At 44.2% G+C, this 19,449-nt stretch overlaps 1 protein-coding gene across 2 annotated transcripts in view; it reads right to left on the bottom strand.

Moving 5' to 3' along the window:
- Window positions 1-19,449, bottom strand: part of CPNE4 (copine 4) — a 546,940-nt gene that overhangs the window by 104,480 nt on the left and 423,011 nt on the right. For both annotated transcript variants that reach the window (XM_057739418.1, XM_057739419.1), the window contains 2 exons: window positions 18,763-18,846; window positions 15,683-15,772 (listed from right to left, as the gene is read on the bottom strand). In XM_057739418.1, the coding sequence (XP_057595401.1) occupies window positions 15,683-15,772; window positions 18,763-18,846 (174 nt within the window). The remainder of the gene's footprint in view (window positions 1-15,682; window positions 15,773-18,762; window positions 18,847-19,449) is intronic.

Here is a 19,449-nt window from a genome sequence, read left to right as displayed (position 1 = left end):
ACCATATGGAGGTTCCTCAAAAAACTAAAAATAGAGTTTCCATATGATCTAGCAATCCCACTCCTGGGCATATATTTGGACAAAACTATAATTCAAAAAGGTACATGGATACCTAAGTTCATAGCAGCACTATTCACAATAGCCAAGACGTGGAAAGAACCTAAATGTCCATCAACAGATAAATGGATAAAGAACATGTGATGATGTGATGTGTGTGTGTTTGTGTATAATGGGATATTAGTCATAAAAAATAATGAAATGATGCCATTTGCAGCAACATGGGTGGACCCAGATATGATCATACTAAGTGAAGTAAGTCAGAAAGAGAAAGACAAATACCATATGATATGACTTACATGTGGAATCTAAAATATGATACAAAGGAACTTATCTATGAAACAGAAACAGACTCGCAGACAGAGAGAACACACTTGTGGCTGCCAAGGAGGAGGGGGGTGTGGGGGAGGGATGGACTGGGAGTTTGGGGTTAGCAGATACAAACTATGATATATAGGATGGATAAACAACAAGGTCCTACTGTATAGCACAGGGAACTCTATTCAACATCCTACGATAAACCATAATGGAAAAGAATATAAAAAAAGAATGTATACATGTATAAGTGAATCACTTTGCTGTGCCGCAGAAATTAATACAACATTATAAATCAACTATACTTCAATAAAACAAATCAAAAAATACCTGTATCAACGACTAGCCATGAAGAGTCTGAGTATTATGAGGAACTAGAGTGAACGAATGTTAGCCTTGGCAAGAAGGAAACAACGGATGCAGATACTGAGAAACTGCAAGGTGGCAATGGGTGCACTGAAGGAGACATGTCATTGCGGTCACCTCTTGACTGCTGCCTCAGCATCAGTGAGCCTTTGCACGTGAACCCTGGGCGGCGGCAGCAGCACCCCGTGGCGACTGTGAGAAAGGGAAATTCTCTGGCTTTACTCTGGATCCACTGAATCAGAAACTCTGGGGTTAGAGCCCAGGTATGTGTGTTTTAACAAGCCCTCCAGGAGATTCTGATGCATGCTCTAGTTTGACAACATCGTTTTAGATCACATGTTGACCTGCAAAAAGGTCTGTTGAGGTTTGGTACACTGTACACCTCCAAGCATCGGTTTCATTATTGGGAGCAGCAGGGGTGAATGAATTGTAAGAGAGTGTATTAAGACGGCCAGCTGGGCTACAGGGCAGATGAGCTGGAGGTAATGCTTCCTGACAGGCCCATTTAGTGATTTTACTCTTTTGTGGGATAGCTGTCATGACACATTTTAAATGACAGTGCAACCAGGCATGCTGGGTGGCCAACAACAATAAAATTTGGGTAGATGTTTAACTGCCAAGGGAAAGACAAGGAAAAAAGACAAGGAAATTATAGAAAACATTCTGAGGATCAGAATATAGAAGATGGTCCTTCCTCTTCTCACCCATTCTGGGACTTAATTGAACCCTGCTTGTCTTACTCGCCCTACCCTCCATCTCCTGATTTTTCCCATTGAAAATCGCACAGCTTACAGGTGAGCTAGAATTTATCATTCCTAGTTTTAGACTTGGTCCTTGCTGTTTCAGAGACTCTCTGAAGGAAGTAAATACCTGACCAGGAAATATGCCAGTGAAATGAGAGACCTGACATTTGGAAAATCTGCAAGGCTGCTTTCCTTCCCTTTCCTTTCCTGAGAGGAATTTAGGCCCCTTAGATCTTGTTTATCCTCTTTGTGGCTTTCATTCCAGCCCCTCATCCTGAAGGAGTGTCTTTGCCTGTTGGTTTCTCCCTCATCCAGACTCCTCCTCCCTTTCTTTCTTTCCTTCTTGCAACCCTCAGGGCTGGTGGAAGGAAAGATGTGCTTAAATTCGAGGGAGAAAACTATTAGGAGAGGGTATGATTGTAAATGGGCTGTAGTGGGGTGTTCTCCAAGACATGGACGATGAGGAAGGAATATTTCTACGATGCATTTAGACTTGCCTTACATAAAGGCAGTGCCCCAGGGCAAAAGCGACAAGACGGCAATAACAAGCTCATCAGCAGTGTCCATACAGGTGAGGGTAGGAACACGTGGATGAGAGGAGTGCTTTCCTTGCACCCTTTAAAAGGGCAGACCAAACAGCAACACCTTGGCAGAAAATCTTCCAGAAGATCTCACTAATGTGACTATGGCATGCATATATACCATCCATGCATCCATGCATCCACGTATTCATCGATCCATCCATCCACCCACCCATCCATGGATCCACGCATCCACATATCCATCCATCCACGCATCCACGTATCCATCGATCCATCCATCCATGCATCCATGTATCCATCGATCCATCCATCCATGCATCCACGTATCCATCGATCCATCCATCCATGCATCCACATATCCATTGATCCATCCATCCATCGATCCAGCCATCCATTGATTCATGCATCCACGTATCCATCCATCCATGCATCCACGTATCCATCGATCCATCCATCCATGCATCCATCGATCGATCCATCCATGCATCCACGTATCCATCATCCATGCATCCACCCATCCATCGATCCATCCATCCATGCATCCACATACCCATCATCCATGCATCCACCCATCCATCGATCCATGCATCCATCCATCCACGTATCCATCCATCCATGCATCCACATATCCATCCATCCACGCATCCACGTATCCATCCATCCATGCATGCATCCATCCATTAGGCAGATGTTTATCAAGCATCCACTATATGCCCAGCACTGTTTTAGGAGCTGAGGATACAGAAGTGAATTAGGCCAGTTCCTTTCCCTCAGACCTTGGTACTTGCATTTCAGTATAGAGACAGACAATAAGTATAAAGAAACAAACACGACGATGAGGACAGATGATAGTAAGTGCCATCAAGGAGATTCATGGGGTGATGAGATGGCGAGTACTCACGGGAATGTGTGCATGAACCATGTGGCTGGGTTTAGAGCTGACATCTGAAACGTAAGAATGTGCCAGCCATCCAGAGATGGAGAGGGAGTGAAGGAGGACAGACAGGAATTTCAGGCATATATCACATTCTAGAAATGTAAATGAGCGGGCCAATGAGTTTAAGAAAAATTATCCATAACCTGGAAACAAGTCAAGAGTGTGACTGCAAGTCCTTTCAATGGCATACTGAAGCTTTGTTTAACAGGCCCAAGGATGATTGATTTTCCTACAAGAATATACCACTGCATGATTTTGCTATTTATTGTTTATTAATTAAGAGCTCAGACTCTGTGGAGCTACATATGTTAAACTTATGTATGATGCAGTGATTTCTGTCTAGAAGCAAAGATAACCCTGAAGTTTATGATTGATTGCTATGAAGGACACGGACCAATTTTGTGTTTAGAAATCTCAGTTATGTTGAAAGAAAAAGACTGTTTAAACCCTACTCCTCTTGGAAAATAGTTTATCATCTTATTGGTTTCCTCATTCATGAATGAGTTGATTAAAATCTTTGAGAGTTGGATGAGTGGATGAGTCATGCTTTTAACTTTTGGAAAACTATATTTTGACAAGACTCACCATAGCTCTGGAGTCCAGAGATCAGCCTTAATGAGTTCATGTAGCCCTAGAATTTTCTGCATTTTAAAAGGCAAATATCCTATTAACTTAATCAGAGTCTTCAAAGGGTCTTTGTGTCCAACTTCTGACCACAGTAGAATCTCTCAAGGCTCCTCCTGTGCCCTGGGCTTGATTTTCCAAGCTCACCAAGCAATGTTCCGATGGCTAGCTCTGTTTCATAAAGGTTTACATATCAGGGTAGAAGTACCTTGTGTGGAGCATGAAGATCATAGCTTTTGTTAAATTAATTTACTAAAATTTTTGTGAATTCATATATTGGCCTCCTGATGCATGCATCTGACTCTTACATGAATCCCCTCTTCCAGGACCCATCAAGTCCGAGTGGCTGTCTAAGCAAAGAAGCTGGAGACCATAGCAGGTGGACGGGGCCCGGGCTGGAGCTGTCTAGCTGAGCGGCCACTCTAGGCAACATGAGGAGGTGTCTGACTTGTTTCTAATTCATTGGGTGGAGGCCAGGGTGATGATCATTCTAACTTTCTTCTCCTTGTTGGGATGGCTCAAAGGCATCTGCCTCCTCTGTCGTGAGCTTAAGGTCACAGGAAGGAAGGTCCTCACATGCTCCCTGGAGACAAATACTTTATTTCCTATGATGTCAGTCAGTCCATTCTCCCCTGATAATGGTTTCATGTGCTCCCCACAGACAAAATCTTGGCCTTCCCCAACCCTTTCTTGGAAGTCTGAGCACCTTGTAGCAGCTGGGATTTCATGAGTGCCGTGGCCATGAAAAGATGCTGACACCTCCTGATACCTCCTGCAGCTCCTGAGGAGGGCCTGTGGGACTGTTCTGCCCAGTACCTAAGAAAGGGTCATTTCTCTTGGCCTCAGGGACTCTCTATAAAAGCTGTCCTTTGTCCTAAGAGAGAACTCTCTTAATATTTTATTTGAAAATTCTATTGAAAAGACTTTCCACAAGAAATGCCCAGGATGGCTGCAGACTGTAATACTTTTTTTTTTTTTTTAAACCTACATTCCTCTCTAATGTTTAAAATGTGGGACAGTAGCTGAATGCCCTACAGAAATGGACTCAATACAACGGCCTCTCGGGATGTCAACCTAGTTTGTGAAAACCTTCCTATTGACAAGGCTACATTTAAAAACATTTCCAAAAGGGAAAAAATGAAAATTGAGATCTTGAGGCAACTTTTTGAGCTTCAATGTTAACCAAGTGGTGCAATGAACGATGAAAAGTGGCCTAAATAAACACAAACACACAAGCAAAGCAGAGCAACTGGCATAAGGGAGTGTCCGTGTTGCCTACACATAGCATCATTTGGACGGAGCAGGTAGCCCCATTGGGTGGAATAATGCCTCAAGGATGCACAGAGCATCCTCATACTTTCCTTCCCCGTCATCATCCAGCAGCGTGGTCCAGCTGCCTAGTTCTCCCAAGCACCTTCCCAGGATCCGGTTAGCTATCTTAATTTTCGGTGCAGATGCGGGCATAGATGGGTTAAATAATGTGAGGAAGTTGCATCTCATCACAGCAATAAATTACAATTTATTGAAACAGATGTTCTCTCTAGTGGGAAAATGTCCACCTTGGAGGACAAGAGGGCTCCCTCTTCACTTTACACCAGAGATCTCACCAGGGCACTGATTAGTGTTTATTTGGTCCTCTTAGTTCAGAATTTCAAAGTATTTTCCAAAGGTAATTTCCTCAAAAATTTTTTTTGAGTTAAATCAGACAGAGCATGACCATGGACAATTTTCCCCACAAAATAGGTGGGGCCAGATCATGCCAACTCTTGTGGGCTTTGCACTCATTATGGTGTGGGGAAGGGCCTCTCCTGAGGCCCACAAAGGCTTCTGAGTGGGAGAGGGGGTCTCTGGGGTCTGAGGAGCTGCCACACCCTCATCCCGGGTGGCTGGGAGAGCCAGAGTCATCCTAGGTGAGGTGTGCCAGGTGCAGACACACTCAAACACTCCTCAGTACAGTAACGCCAAGCAGGTGTTCCACAAGGGGTGAGTTCAAAGTCGCGTCAACAGGAAGAAGATTCTTTTTTCATACATATTTTTTTTTATTGTGGAAAAAGATACATAACATAAAATCTACCTGTAACCATTTTAAGTGCACAGCTCTGTGGCATTAAGTACCTTCGCACTGCTGTGCACCTGTCACCACCATCCACCTCCAGAATTTTTCCATCCTCCCCACTGAAAATGTAAAACCCGTTAAGCACTAACTCGCAAGGTTCTTTTTTTTTTAATATAAGACCAGATTGCATAGTTTCCTGAGGAGAAAAAACACAGCGCTTGCTTTGACTGGATGTTCTCTCTTCTTAGATATTAAGGAAATCAGACTTGATTCTCACTGATGAAAAAATTATCATTGCATTGAAATACCTACTTTTGACCTCATTTTCAGGACACCCATTCCTCCTCCTTTGGAATCATTAAAGACTGGGTAGAGGAGGGCTCCCATGAGCAGTGGAGGCTTGACACGTGAAGGGGTGAAATTTTCTCCTAGGATTGTGTTTATTGGAAAAGAAGGAATGGGTTCGCAGCATGGGATGAGTGAAAATAGGAAGGCCTCTTGAAGAGAAAGAGAGGAGATGGTGAGAGAGGACTGCTCTGGTCACACATGGGCAGTGGCTACTCTCTTGAACATCACAGATATAGAATATACCACCATCACAGAGAGTTTTATTGGACAGACTCAGACAGATGTGATTCTGGTTTTGTCACTTGCAAGTTCTGTGAATTTAGTCAAGTGATTTCCCCTTTCCAAGCCTCAGTTTTCTCATTTGTAAAATGGGGATATTAAGAATGTCTCCCTGTGGAAAAGCCAGCTCGCTAGTCACCAAAAACCACCCCAAATCCAACTAGACCACATTTCTTAGCCTCTCTTGCAGTTCAGTGTGGCCATATGACTTAGTTCTAGTCATTGGAGTATAGCCAAGTGCTACTTTCAGCTAAAACTTCTAGAGAGCACTCTCCACATTTTTCACCCTTCTTCCTGTGGATGTAAGTAACAGTGAGGCCCTAAGGTATGAAGGAGCCCCAAGAGAGAAGCAACTTGTGTTCTGAATCACTGCACGGAGGAGAGGCAGACTCTGATTAGAAAGCTCTCATTCTGATTGTTATGTGAGCGAGAAATAAACATACACTGCATGTGGGCTCTTTGTTACCACAGCATTGTTTAACCTAGGATAATTATAGGGTTAAATGAGGTAACTTAAGAGTGTCCAGCATGGCACCTGGGAGCTGGTGGGTGAATGCTCGGTGCATGTCAACTGTCCTTTAATAGTTAAGAATAAGAATGATAGAGCATGAGAGACCAGGGTTTAAACTAAGGCTGTGTAATATTCAGCAATTTCCTTAAACAAAGAGTTTTGAATTGCTCATCTGTAAAAAGGGGGACAATATTAATGAAAAGGAAAAATATTATTAAAATTAAGAGAATGTGCAGCTGTTCTCTTGTTCAGAAGCCTTCTCTGTTCCTGCATGATTTACCACTATTTAAGCGGGCTGCCGCTATTCCTTGCTGCAGTACCGCACTGATCACAGATCTCAGGAGAGACAGCCTGCTGGGCTTGGGCGCCGTTTACTAAGTGGCACTGAGAATTCCTGTGCCAGGGCTGATCCAACCCAGACACACCCTGGTGGGTCTGCAGTCCTCTGGTAACTGCAGGGCATCTAGGCTGAGCAAGCCATCGACAGGCACACAACCAGCAGCCCTCGAGTCCGGAGGCCATCAGGAGAGCACTTACGTTTTAACAGATCTCGAGAAAGCCTCACAGGACCATGAGCCACCCCCAAATCTTCCGCTCTCCACTATAAGGTAGGTAGAGAGGGAAGTGACGTTGCTCCCAGCTGCCTGGGAACGTCGGGTTCTCTACTACAGGGATTCCCAGCGACACTGAACACAGTGACGAACCCCTCAATCCCAGCTTCCTGTGTTTTGTACCAAGAACCAGGAAATACTGGTGCAAGCCATGGGCTATCTAATGATTGAAGCCCCTCCCGTGAATTTGGGGCAACCATGGGGCTGAATCGGGGTCACTGTTGCGGACTGAGATCTGGGGTTGGAACTGGGGTGGGGTTTCTTCCTTCCCAAGCAGCAAGAGCCAGAAATTTGTAAGAGAAAATCAGGATGAAACAAGTATGGCAACTGAGTCCAAAGGATCAGAGGCCAAATAAAGGCACTTAGGGGTCCAGGGGTTAGGAGTCACGTGGGGTTGGGAATAAAGGGGGAATGTCCAGGGAAGACTCCAAGAACACACTCCAGGAGTCCAATCCGCTCGGCAGCTGCGTGCCAGTCTGGCTCAGAGAGTCCAAAGCCAGGACAGCGGGCTTGTGGAGAAGATGGCCTGGTTGCACCTGAGAAGAGAGGACAGGAAGCTGGACAGAAGCCCAGGACAGGTGCTAGCATCTCGTACGGGAGGAAGAGCAAGTGTATACACACCTTAGCTTTGCAGTGAGGTGGCAGGAAAAACACTCAGCTACCTAAGAGAGGCGCCGGGAAGCCAGCCAGGTTTGGAGAATCAGTAGGAAGACAGTGTTTCTCCATGTGGGCTTGGCAAATGGCCTGTACTTTTCTGACTGGCCAGGAATCCAACTTTGGGGTGTCAGGAGGGAGCTTGTGAACATGCTGTCTCAAATCACTCAGGCGTGGCTGCAGAGGAAGGAGGGGCACGAAGAGTTGAGCAAGATGGATGGTGGGTAAAAGTGCCATTTACGGTGGCTTTATTTTATTTTTCTTAATGGTAATTTTTTTAACATATATTTTGCTGTAATTTATTATTTTTTATTATTATTATTATTATTTGGCTGTGTTTGGATCTTTGTTGCTGCGTGGGCTTTCTCTACTTGTGGTGAGCAGGGGCTACTCTCTGTTGCGATGCACGGACTTCTCATTGGAGTGGCTTCTCTTGTTGTGGAGCACGGGCTCTAGGGCATGCAGGCTTCAGTAGTTGCAGCATGCAGGCTCAGTAGTTGTGGCACCCAGGCCCTAGAGCGCATGGGCTTCAGTAGTTGTGGCACGTGGGCTCAGTAGCTGTGGCTCATGGGCTCTAGAGCGCAGGCTTAGTAGTTGTGGTGCATGGGTTTAGCTGCTCCGTGGCATGGGGGATCTTCCCCAGCCAGGGAACAAACCCATGTCCCCTGCACTGGCAGGTGGATTCCTAACCACTGCGCCACCAGGGAAGTCCCCATTTATGGTCGCTTTAGACTTGTGTCTGGGCCTCCTCTCAACCCGCATGGCCTCCTGTGTTTCATCGCCTCTGCTTTGACTTTGGGGACCTGCTTCTCCTTCTTTTCTTCTACTTCTTTCTCCTGGTTCTGTCTTGCTGTGTCCACCCCACCAGGACCTCAGTTAATAACCTGGGCCTCTCTCCTGAATAAGGCCTGGGGGCAAGTTGATACAGAACTAACTGGTCCTCATCACCCTAGATCCCCCTTCAGGGCAACTGGCTTCTATCAGTCATCCTCAGAGGATGCCCGATAAACTCTAGGGGAAAGTCTCCAAGTTACCTGTGCAGTTTGAGCACCAGAGAAGGGGAAAGGAAATGGCCTCAGGGTGCTTACACAGTATTTGTCTGGATTGTTCTGGCATGGACTTTCCGCCAGTACTAGGCACAATTAGGGTGCTAATAATACTTGCTGGTGGTCCCTTCTCCCTTTCTTCCTCTCTAAGACCCCCATCTGGGAGAATCTATTCTGAATACCAGCACTGTCTCCTAACAAATATGTACTGGGTATTAGTAATGTGTTGATAAAGTCAAAGGAAATGATTAATATCATATTTCATAGAATCAAAGAGGCAAATATTTATTTTCTTAACAACCACAAAGTGATAGGAAAGTACTGTTATAGTTTCATTGAGAGTGTTTTTTTCCCTTTAGTGGCATGGTGAATAGTTTCTCAGACTTTATGAAATATGTTACACAGAGATAAGTCTTCTTTCTGTTAAATATTTGAATGATGATAAGATTTTTGGTTGAGTGAGAGTAATGGGATATGCTTTACCAGGATGATTTATTTTCTAAGAAATACAACAAAATAGAGGCAGCACGATTCAACAAAAAGCATGAAATCTGGAATTTGACTGCATGGGGTTTTGAGCCTCAGTTTCTTCATCTGTAAAATGAACACAATGGAATCTACCTCATAGTTTGGTTAGAAGTAAATGAATTTGTGATTTTGATAAGGAATCTAATACACCCTAGAAATCATGGATAATTTCATTCAATAGCTAATGTTAAATATTAAGTGTATTTCATTAAGTAGCTAGTTTAAATATTAAATGTCATTAAACAGCTAGTATTAAATATTAAATACATATATTTCATTAAATAGTTAATATTAAATGTAACTCTAAATCTGCTCAGGAAGTAGTGCAATGTCTCTTACATAGTTCAGAAGACATCTCAGCTTGTTGCATGACTGTCTCTTGAGTTACCAAGAAAGCATCCTCTCTGAATCCTACAATAGGTATTTAAGGCTCAGCAGATGTGGCTGAGAAAACTCTAAGCCTCTGACACTTTCATAATTTCTTAAAAAAATTAACTTCTGTGAGAATTAATGGGGAAACAGCACAGGACTTTCCACCATAGTGATGGAGAAGACTAGAGGATGCTTTCCATCTCTGCTATGATTTAACACTGTTGGGAGCACTGATCCACACAGATGAAGGGAAGAAATAAGGAGAGCCACTAGTTAAGTAAGCAGGGGCAAGACTGTCTCTATTTCCAGATGATCTGTATTCTAAAAACTCCAAAAAATTAGCAGAAAACGACTACAAACAACAAAATAAAATAGTAATTTAAGAAAACAATTCAATAGCTGTTATGTATACAAACAATAGTTAGTTAGAAGGTGTAATGGAAGAGAAACAAAGACATAAACAAAGAAACTAGGCATAAACTTAAAAACAAACATTCCAGGCCTCTAAGAGGAACACTACGTGCTCCTGCAAACACAAAAGGAGACTTGAATGAATTGAAAGAGGGCCCAGTTCTGGGCTGGGAAGACAGCCTTAGAAGGGATTTCTTTTGCAATCTCAATAACAATACCATCACTTTTTTTCCCCCCCCTCTGGTACTAGTTGCTTATAGAGCTGAATGGAAAGAACAACAAGCAAAATATCCAAGGAGACCCTTAAAAAGGCAAAGAATACAGAAGTGAGAGAGGCTGGTTCTGTCAGGTATTAAAAGGTGCTACAAAACAATTACCTATAAGGGAAGAGAGTAAAAACCAGAAGAAAGAGGAATGGGAGCTAAACTTTTCTGAATATTCTTTGTTTTGTAGCTCTGACTTTAGAATCATGTAAACATTTTATATAATTATAAAACAAAATTAAGCTTGAACAAATAAATTCTAAAAGTTGAAAGCAAAATGAAACAAAGGAACCCAGCGGTTTCAAGGGTTAGAGCTTCCACTGCGGAGAGGAACTGTCTCTAGACGGTAAAGTGTGACTTAGCGGCCGTAGAGAGATACATATCTTACGGAAAAAAAGAATTTCAAACTTTCAAAATTCATGAATTCAAAAAATTCATACCAGAAAGCAGGGAAATTATTGAATTTGCATCAAAAGAACTCAGGAGCCAACCTGAAGGGATTTTAACTGGTTAAACATGGGACGACACAAGAGTCAAAGGAATAATAACTGAAATAGACTGAAACACTGGAGTATATTAAAAAAAATCCATGAATTCTTAATAATACTGAGGGGACCCATTAGTCACCTATGGAGGATGCTAGAGAAGTAACTTGTTATTCTGAAAATTGTTTTAAAAAAAGAAAGAATACAGCATTTTCCTGTCTTTCTTGTACAAATCACACCTCAGGGAACTAAACAGTTGTTGGAGGGATCTCTTCTTTACAGAAGAACTCTAAATAATAGATAAAGAAGGAATATTAGAATTGGAAAATTACCCTTCTGGATGTTCTAATGAAATAATGAATCTAGGCAATGCTCCTCAATGACTGTTGAGGCCATAAAAGAGCACCATCCCTTGTAAAACAGTCTTGCTACAAAGCAGCCCCCGAATCTGATCAAGTCCCAACTAGCTGTTTACAGGGTACACAGAGCAGGGGCTAACGCTACAGGACACACCAGCCTGGTTTCTTCAGTAAGTAAATTACGAGGAAAAAGAAAAGGGAGAGAGAACTAACAGATTGAAAGAGACTTCGGAGACATTTTGGTCAAATGCAATGCTTGCACCTTGTTTAGATTCCAACTTGAAAAAAATAAAACTATTCAATACATTAGAGGGTTAGATATGAATAGAGGCAGAATATTTGCTGGTATGAAGGAAGCTTAATATTCTAGGTATGCAAGTAGGTTTGTGGTTATGTTTATAGAAAGATTGCTTGTCTTGTAGAGACACATACTGAGGATACACCATGAAATGGCAAGACGTTTGGGAGAGGACCCCATAGGGACTTTCATTGGCCCCCAGGCCATTTTGCCTTCATGGGCCCCCTCCCACCAGAATAGATTTGGGGAATCTTAAAAATGTTATTATTTTCTGATGCGAGAAAAAATGGAAACATTTTATTCAATCTTACAAGCTTGTTTTTCCTTCTGACTTCAAAAGAAATTAAAACATTCTTGGAGGCTCTTGAAAGTATCATGGGTCCTGTGCTTGCTTTGCCTAAAGGATGAGTGAGCCCTGATCTGGGATTTGCTTCCAAATGACCCAGCAGTGGCGGTGCTGGTGGTGGGGGGTGAGGGGAAATGGGTGTTGGGAGTGTGGATGAAATAAACTTGGCCACCGTGAGTAATGGTTGAAGCTGTGTGATGGGTATGGAGAGGGGAGTAGGTTATCATAACCTACTACTTTTATGGATGTTTAAACATTTTCATAATCAGTAAATTAAAACATTAATTTCTGAAAAACACTTATTTGAATTTTTTTAAAAAAATTTTCCCACAAAGGAGAAATAGGAAAAAATAAAACCGAAAGAAAAACCTGGTTTTATTTGAACTTCCTGTTAGTATGGACCCTGAATAAGTGAGACAAAGATATCGTCTCATTTGGGACAAAGACCTCATTGTTAGAGTTTTGCTAAGACTGAGAATCTAAATGGACAGAGGGCTTTTACAATTTTTTAATTTAAAAGTTCACGTTTTCTTTTTTCTTGGTGGTGAGGAGATGCCGCCTGTCAATATGGTACCATTTTATTGCAGAGAAAGCTGAATGGGAGCAACATTATGAGAATTTCAGCGGGGCCTTTGTGATGAAATAATCAATACAAATAAAAGGTGATACAGGAAGTCTCTTGTGCCTCTCAGAAAAGCTGCATTTGGTTACTGCGAACAGGTGAGTGAGGATGTCGGGTTTGTCACCTAGCGAGCTCAGCACACCTGTGTGGGCGTCCCCCACCCTGTGAGCACCTCATAGCACCTCCCTGCTCCTCACTCACTCACTCCAGAAACAGTTACTGAGTATCTACTCTGTGCCGAGTGCTGGGCTGGATGCCTGGATACACAGGGAAGAAAACAGGGTTCTCACCCTCAAGGAGCAAACCCGGAAGGACGAGTCACCCGCTGGGGAAAGAGAGATGGAAACGAGAATGTTCCAAACGAGTGGAGAAGCATCTCCATGAGGTGGGTGCAGGGGGCTAGGGGGCACCCACAGAAGGCTTCTGGAAGCGGAGGGGTATTGAAGAGACCCGAGGGTGATCCAGAGGGCAGGGATCCAGGAGAAGCAGAACCAGGAAGGCGCCCAAGGTAGGGAGAGGGCGTACAAAGCCGGGAGAGGACAGGGGAAGGGATGAGTGCTGGGCAGAGCAAAGGTGGTGGAGGGGAGGCTGGGTGGTGCAAAGTTGGGGGGGCGGGGGGAGAGCGGCGCTGAGCCGCGGAAGGGCTGTAATGAAGGAGCAAACGCCTATCCGGGGGCCTCAGTGTAGGCTGGGACTAGCAGTATTTGCATCACCCAGGAACTTGTAGAATGCAAGTTCTCAGGCTCGCTCCAGACCTACCTAATCAGAACCTCTCTGTGTGTTAACAAGTCTTCTAGGTGATTCTGAGGCCTTGGTCTAAATGGTTTTACCTTCCAGGTAACAGTCAGTAATGTCTGAATACACTTTTGGCTGTAAGACTGATGGGGGTGAAGTACTACGACTGGTGTTTAGTAGCCTGGGACCCTGCTAAACATCCTACAATGCACAGCGCAGGCCCCCACAACAGAATCCAAATGTCAGGGTGCAGCTGTTAAGAAGTCCTGACCCTCATTTCCTCTGTCTGTCCCCTTTCCCTCCCTCCCTCCCTCCCTCCCTTCCTCTCTCTCTCTCTCCTTTATTCCCACTTGCCCTCTACAAACAGCAAAACACTCAAAAGGCTACAAAATGCTCCTTTTCTGCATTTTTATTTATTCAATTACAGATAACCCTCCCCTTTTATCTAATGAAGAACTCCTCATGACCAAGTTGACCTATAGGTAATGTAGGCATTATGTTATTTCTGCCCAAAGGGTCCCTTTACCTCCCTGGGAGTGGGCTGGGCGGCTCAGAGTATAGGTTACAACCCCCACCCTAGGCCCAAAGCTGTAGGTCGGGGCCACTCTGCATATGAGCTTACACACGAGGCCCAAGCAGCCAGGGGTCCTGATTTTGGCATGAAAGTCAGTTCCAGTGCAGGTGGAGGCTCCCACAGGAGACACTGGGGACTACTCCAAGCTGCTCCTCCAGCCCACAGAAGTGAGCGTGTCCATGCATAGCACAGAGTCCAAACAGAATGGTTTTAAGCAAAGATGTAAAGTCACATTAAGAGTTTGGGACTAACCAACAGGATTCTAATCTGATGATGAGTTTGACAAATTGCAATAATTATATCCATTAGAAGAAGGTTTACAGGGCGAAAAGAGTGAGGAAAGTGTAAAGTTACAAACATTGGCAGTGCCCATCTGACACTTTCCAGGGGAGTTGGTGCCCCCGACATGAATGTTGTCTACCTAATGGACTTATAATCCCACCTCAGCGGCAGGTGCCCCATGCTCTTAAAGTCTGAAGCCATCAACCATCCCCATTATCCAGCTTCCCTGGCTCTGCTTTCAGGCTGGACCTTCTGACAATGTCTTCTCCAAGGTTTGCCTACATGGAGAAAATGCCCTGGGAAAGCTGATATGAATGTTGAGTCTGCTTGAGGGTCACGTTTCTCACCGGACATGAACCAGTTGGCCTTTTGGTTTATAGCTCTGGCCTCTATTGAATCTTCTCAGTCATCCTGAGTTGGTAGAATCACCTCTGGGACAATGCCAACATGGAGCTTCTGGACTTCCAAGGTAGAGAGAGGGCTAGACCAGGGACCACAAGGAACGCCTCTGGGAGTCTGCTCCTGGCACTTAGGCTACTGTTCTCCTTTGGTCATCCTGACTCTCATAACGCATCTTTTCTTCCAGCTTCTACATTCCCATGATACTAAAAAGCACGTGTGGTAGATTGAAAAAAGTGGCCACCACACTCTGCAGCTCCTTCCAATAAGAGATAAAGTCCTTGTCCTATTTCCTCATCCCTGAATCTGGGATGGCCACGTGACTGGGCCTCGGGACACGTGCATCTTCTGTCCTGACTCTTTTGGACCCTGCAGTTGCTGAGTGTATGCGTCCCAGCTAGCCCACTGCATGATGAGAGACACACGGCCCCACCACGTCGGTCATCCCACATGACAGCCAGACACACCCCAGGAGCAAAGGCACCCTGCTCAGGTACAGCTGGCTGCAAGGGCAGGAGGAAGTCCATGCAAGACCAAGAAAAGAGCCTCCTAGATGAACTCAGCTTGCCAGTATGCAGAATCATAAGCTAAATAAATGGCTGTTGTTTTAAGTATCAAATTTTGGAGTAGTCTGTCATACAGCAGTAGATAACTCCCAATTATACCCTGAACTTACTGCCACAGTTTCTCTCTGAGAGGCCATGGGATCTGCCTTTTAACGTAACACGATTGGAATTTATCTCATTTTCTCCAGAGCCCCAGTGGCTCCAGCAGAAGGGAGAGCCCTTGTTTCTTCCATTGAGATGCTAAGAGATTTAGGTAAATGCTACAGAAAATTTTGGGTTTGCCAACATTCACTTGAGGAGAAAGAGGAGGGTTAAATATGTAAAATTGTATTTTTCAGACATAGATTTCTGACCTTCAGCCGGCGGTCCGGATCTCCACTGCATAGAGAATTTACTGACACTTTGAATGATTTCCAGGCTGGGCTCAAGTTATTCATCACAACCTGAGGAAAAAAGAGAGGTGTGGTGGGTAGGAGAGGAAATGCTGGACATTTTCACATTTCAACATAAAAACTGCTTGAGAAGCACTGTGGTGCTTATGAAAAGGACAACTGTCTGGAACGGGTGCCTTTGTGAAAACTTGGAGTATAAACCTTTCAAGGGTGCCCACTAAGTGGATAGTATGGGCAGAACTCCTGCGGCCACTGGCCTGGCTGTGGTTTCATGAATAAGGACAATAATGTCATCCAGTATGTGTGTGCTGGAGGTGACCCCTTCCGTATCAAAAGAGGCTGGGATTCAGGAGATGGGCTGCCTCTGCATCTGATAAAGGGTCCCCAGCTCTGTAGGACTGTCAGTCCTGTGGCATCAATTCTCTCCTACGGAGGTCAGCATACATTGGTGGGTGTGGGGATGAGTCAGGACAACTCTGCTGCTGAAGAACTGAGTGGTAGTTGCTGACCAGTGACCTTGATTAGATCAGACTGCAAGTCAGAAGAAAAGTTTCTAGAAGAAAAATCCCAGCATTGCACTTACACTAGGTGTGCTCGGAAGGCAAAAGAGGGCAGATCTTCAGAACTTCAGGATCAGACACTAAGACTGTAATATAGTGAAACCCTTTCAAAAGCAGCTTACTAATCGTGAACTTAGCTCAATCCTGCCTGAGAGTCTATTCGAGTCAAGTCTTATTCCGCCATCAAATGAGACAAATAATTCATTTGGTTTAGAATGTATGAGTATTTGCTCTGTGCCTAAGACTGTACTGTGTACTCTAGGGCAGGACCTCCCAAAGTGTGGCTCTTGGACCAGCAGGAACTTGTTAAAAATGCAAATTTCTAGATTCCATCAGACCTGCTGACAGAAACTCTTGAGGTGGGCCACGAGGTGATTCTGATGCACGGTATTTGAGAACCACTGCTCTAGGGGACGTACAAATGCAGTTAAATGCAATTCTGTCATATTGATTTTTCTTCCTGTGAAGTTTTTAGCTAGCAGAAGTCTTAGCATTGTAAAAAAAGTTAATTCTCTATCCACATGACATAATTATTTTATAAGTGATTTCCTCTTCTGAATTCCTTAATATAATGACGAATTATTGATTATACTGCAGGCTCATTATTAAATTTCCTTTAATGCATTAAAAAGTAGAAAAATAATGTTCCTGCGTGATTTTGCTGTTTGCTCTCATTCCTTGAATGATCAAAGTGACAGAAGAAAAGTTAGATAAAATTGTTTTGGTTAATTTAAATTTCTCACCTTTACACAGAAATACTAAGGAGTGAAGATGTTTCATTGCAACAGTTTTGTAAAACTCAATAGCAGATCAAAATGTCAACTAGAAATTTCCTCTGAAATTAAAATCTGTGTGTGTGTGTGTGTGTGTGTGTGTGTGTGTGTGTGTATGCACACATGTGTGCTTACCCAGAGAGAACAGTATTGCCCGGTATTTATTTTGTATCTATTGAGTAAGAAAGAGTAAAAAATCAATGTTATGTTGATTGACTCATTGGAAAAGTTTACGGTCACATTTCTGGTGAGATTTCCAGGAGCCCCTTGCAATGGGGAATGGGGAAGTGCTAGTTCTGGGAGCAGGGGAATTTGCCAAGAAGAGGGATGCCGTCAGGAGTGAAGAAGTCTAACAGTACGCCACCCCTCTCTTTCTCCCTGCATGTTCAAGTCCCTGTGCACTGGCTGTAGCAAAGGCATGAATGGGTACCACTTCTGATTCTCCCCGACAATTAGTTACTTCTCCTGAAAGAACTTTGTTCCACCAAAGGAATCTTTATGTGGGAAAAAGTTCTACTTAGTGGTGGCAGTGGGGTGCCACTCTGGGAAACCGTCCCAATTGCATTTGAAACTATTCCCCAGGGAAGAGTCTGTGACTGTCCAAAGACTTACATTGTGCTATCACAGGGAGTGGACATACTATCTATATTCAGCTCTATTCATGTATTCATTCTTTCATTAAACACACTTTATTAAATGCTAACCATATACCAGATGACATCCACCAACTAGCCCGCCTAAGACTATTCAGTTCTTGTGCACCTTAAATATGGCATGAAAAGTTCCCCTAATGCTACCTGCAACTCTGCTACTTCAGGAAAAAGGAACTGGATTTCCAGGGTGGGGTCTGGGGACACGGCGCCCCACTCTCATCCTGTGATAGTCCTGAGGGTCCCTTCTTCCTTTACCTCACACTGGAAGCACAACATTTTCCTCTCAGCTCACCACGCCTCCTGATCAGTGCACCTCTCGCCCCCACACAGCCTCTCTTGAACTGGCTTGTACGTAAATAAAATGTGGAGCCTAGGGTTGGCCGTTAAGTGGGTGTGTGGTGGTGGGTAGTGGGGGTGGGAGAGCGAAGGATCAGGTTCGGAGTCAGGTGGAGAGAAGGTGGAAGCAAGAGCGGGGAGGCAGCCAGACCACTGTCTGCTGACGCGGGGCAGCCGTTCATGGGACAGACCTGATGCCAAGTCCCATGTATGGACGTTCCCCGGGGAGGCAGACTGGCTTCGCAAGTAACAGCAAAGCTCAGGGTCAAAGTCAATTCAAACGTCAGCTCAACCCCTTGCTCACCGTGAGAACTGGAAAGGTGACTTGACCTCCTCAAAGTTCCGTTTCTTCAACTGGAAAATGGGGTAATGATCATGTCAAGGCATGGTTGTGAGAAGTTTATAAAATGATGCAGATGAAATCACTCAGTACAGTGCTTGGCACCTAGTCACGTTCATTAAGTGTTAGCTAATATTCATATTTTTATTATTAAGCTGCTGGCTTTCTGCATTAAAGGTCAGTAGTGGAAAATCTGGGTGAGAAAAGGTCTCCTCTTATAACACCCACATTGAGAATAAAGAGCCCTCTTGAGGACTGGGAAGACTCCAGGCCTTGGGGGATAGCTACAGACACTAAGGAAGGGAAGCGGTTTCTCAGAACAGGTCCATGCAGCATCTTAAGGAGATGAGACGGCACAGCGGGAGGCGGCTCTTCTCACCTCGGTTCGGTGCACAAGCTGCTGAGTTGCGTCATCGTTCATTCGAAAAATTTCCAGAAATGGGTCAGACTTACTGAAGAAATCCTAGAATAGATAAGCAGAAGTGAGTTGTTTCCCTCCCCCTACAGAAACACATTTGGTCCAGCCCAGGATAAAATGCCTCTGAATTTGACCGTTCCTTGCTTTGCTCTCCATCCCTGGGACCCACCCTTGGCTAGAATGAGCTGCATCTGAACCCCGCGTCCTTTCAGAAGAAAGTACCTGGTTGATTGAAATCCCAAGTCGTCTTCAAAGATCCATCCAAATGCCAGTTCTCTGAGCAGCACTGCATCTGCCATCTTAAACGTGTTAGTTCTAGCTATTGTAAAGTCTATGTCTGATGACTACAGTTTCCGGATCACGGTGGGTCTGTTTCTATTACCTGTTTCTCTGTTCTGCCTCTTGTTATGCTTGTTAATTTTTGATTAGATACTAGACACTGCGTAAAAAAAATTATAAAGGCTTTAGATGAGTCTTCGGCTTCTGGCAAGCAGTCAGAATGCGGGCAGTCACCTGAATCCAGTTAGGATTGCGCTCTTTCGAGGTTGGTTTCTTCAAAAGTCTTTAAAGGCCCCATCTATTTCTGATTCCTCTGTTCCTTGGGCATAGTTCTTAAAGGGCTGTCATTCAGAAACTCACTGTTTATGA

This window comes from Hippopotamus amphibius, chromosome 6 (assembly GCF_030028045.1).
Source record: "Hippopotamus amphibius kiboko isolate mHipAmp2 chromosome 6, mHipAmp2.hap2, whole genome shotgun sequence".
NCBI classification, from domain to species: domain Eukaryota; kingdom Metazoa; phylum Chordata; class Mammalia; order Artiodactyla; family Hippopotamidae; genus Hippopotamus; species Hippopotamus amphibius.
Note: the sequence above shows the minus strand (reverse complement) of the source record. Positions and strands in the feature narration are given on the sequence as shown.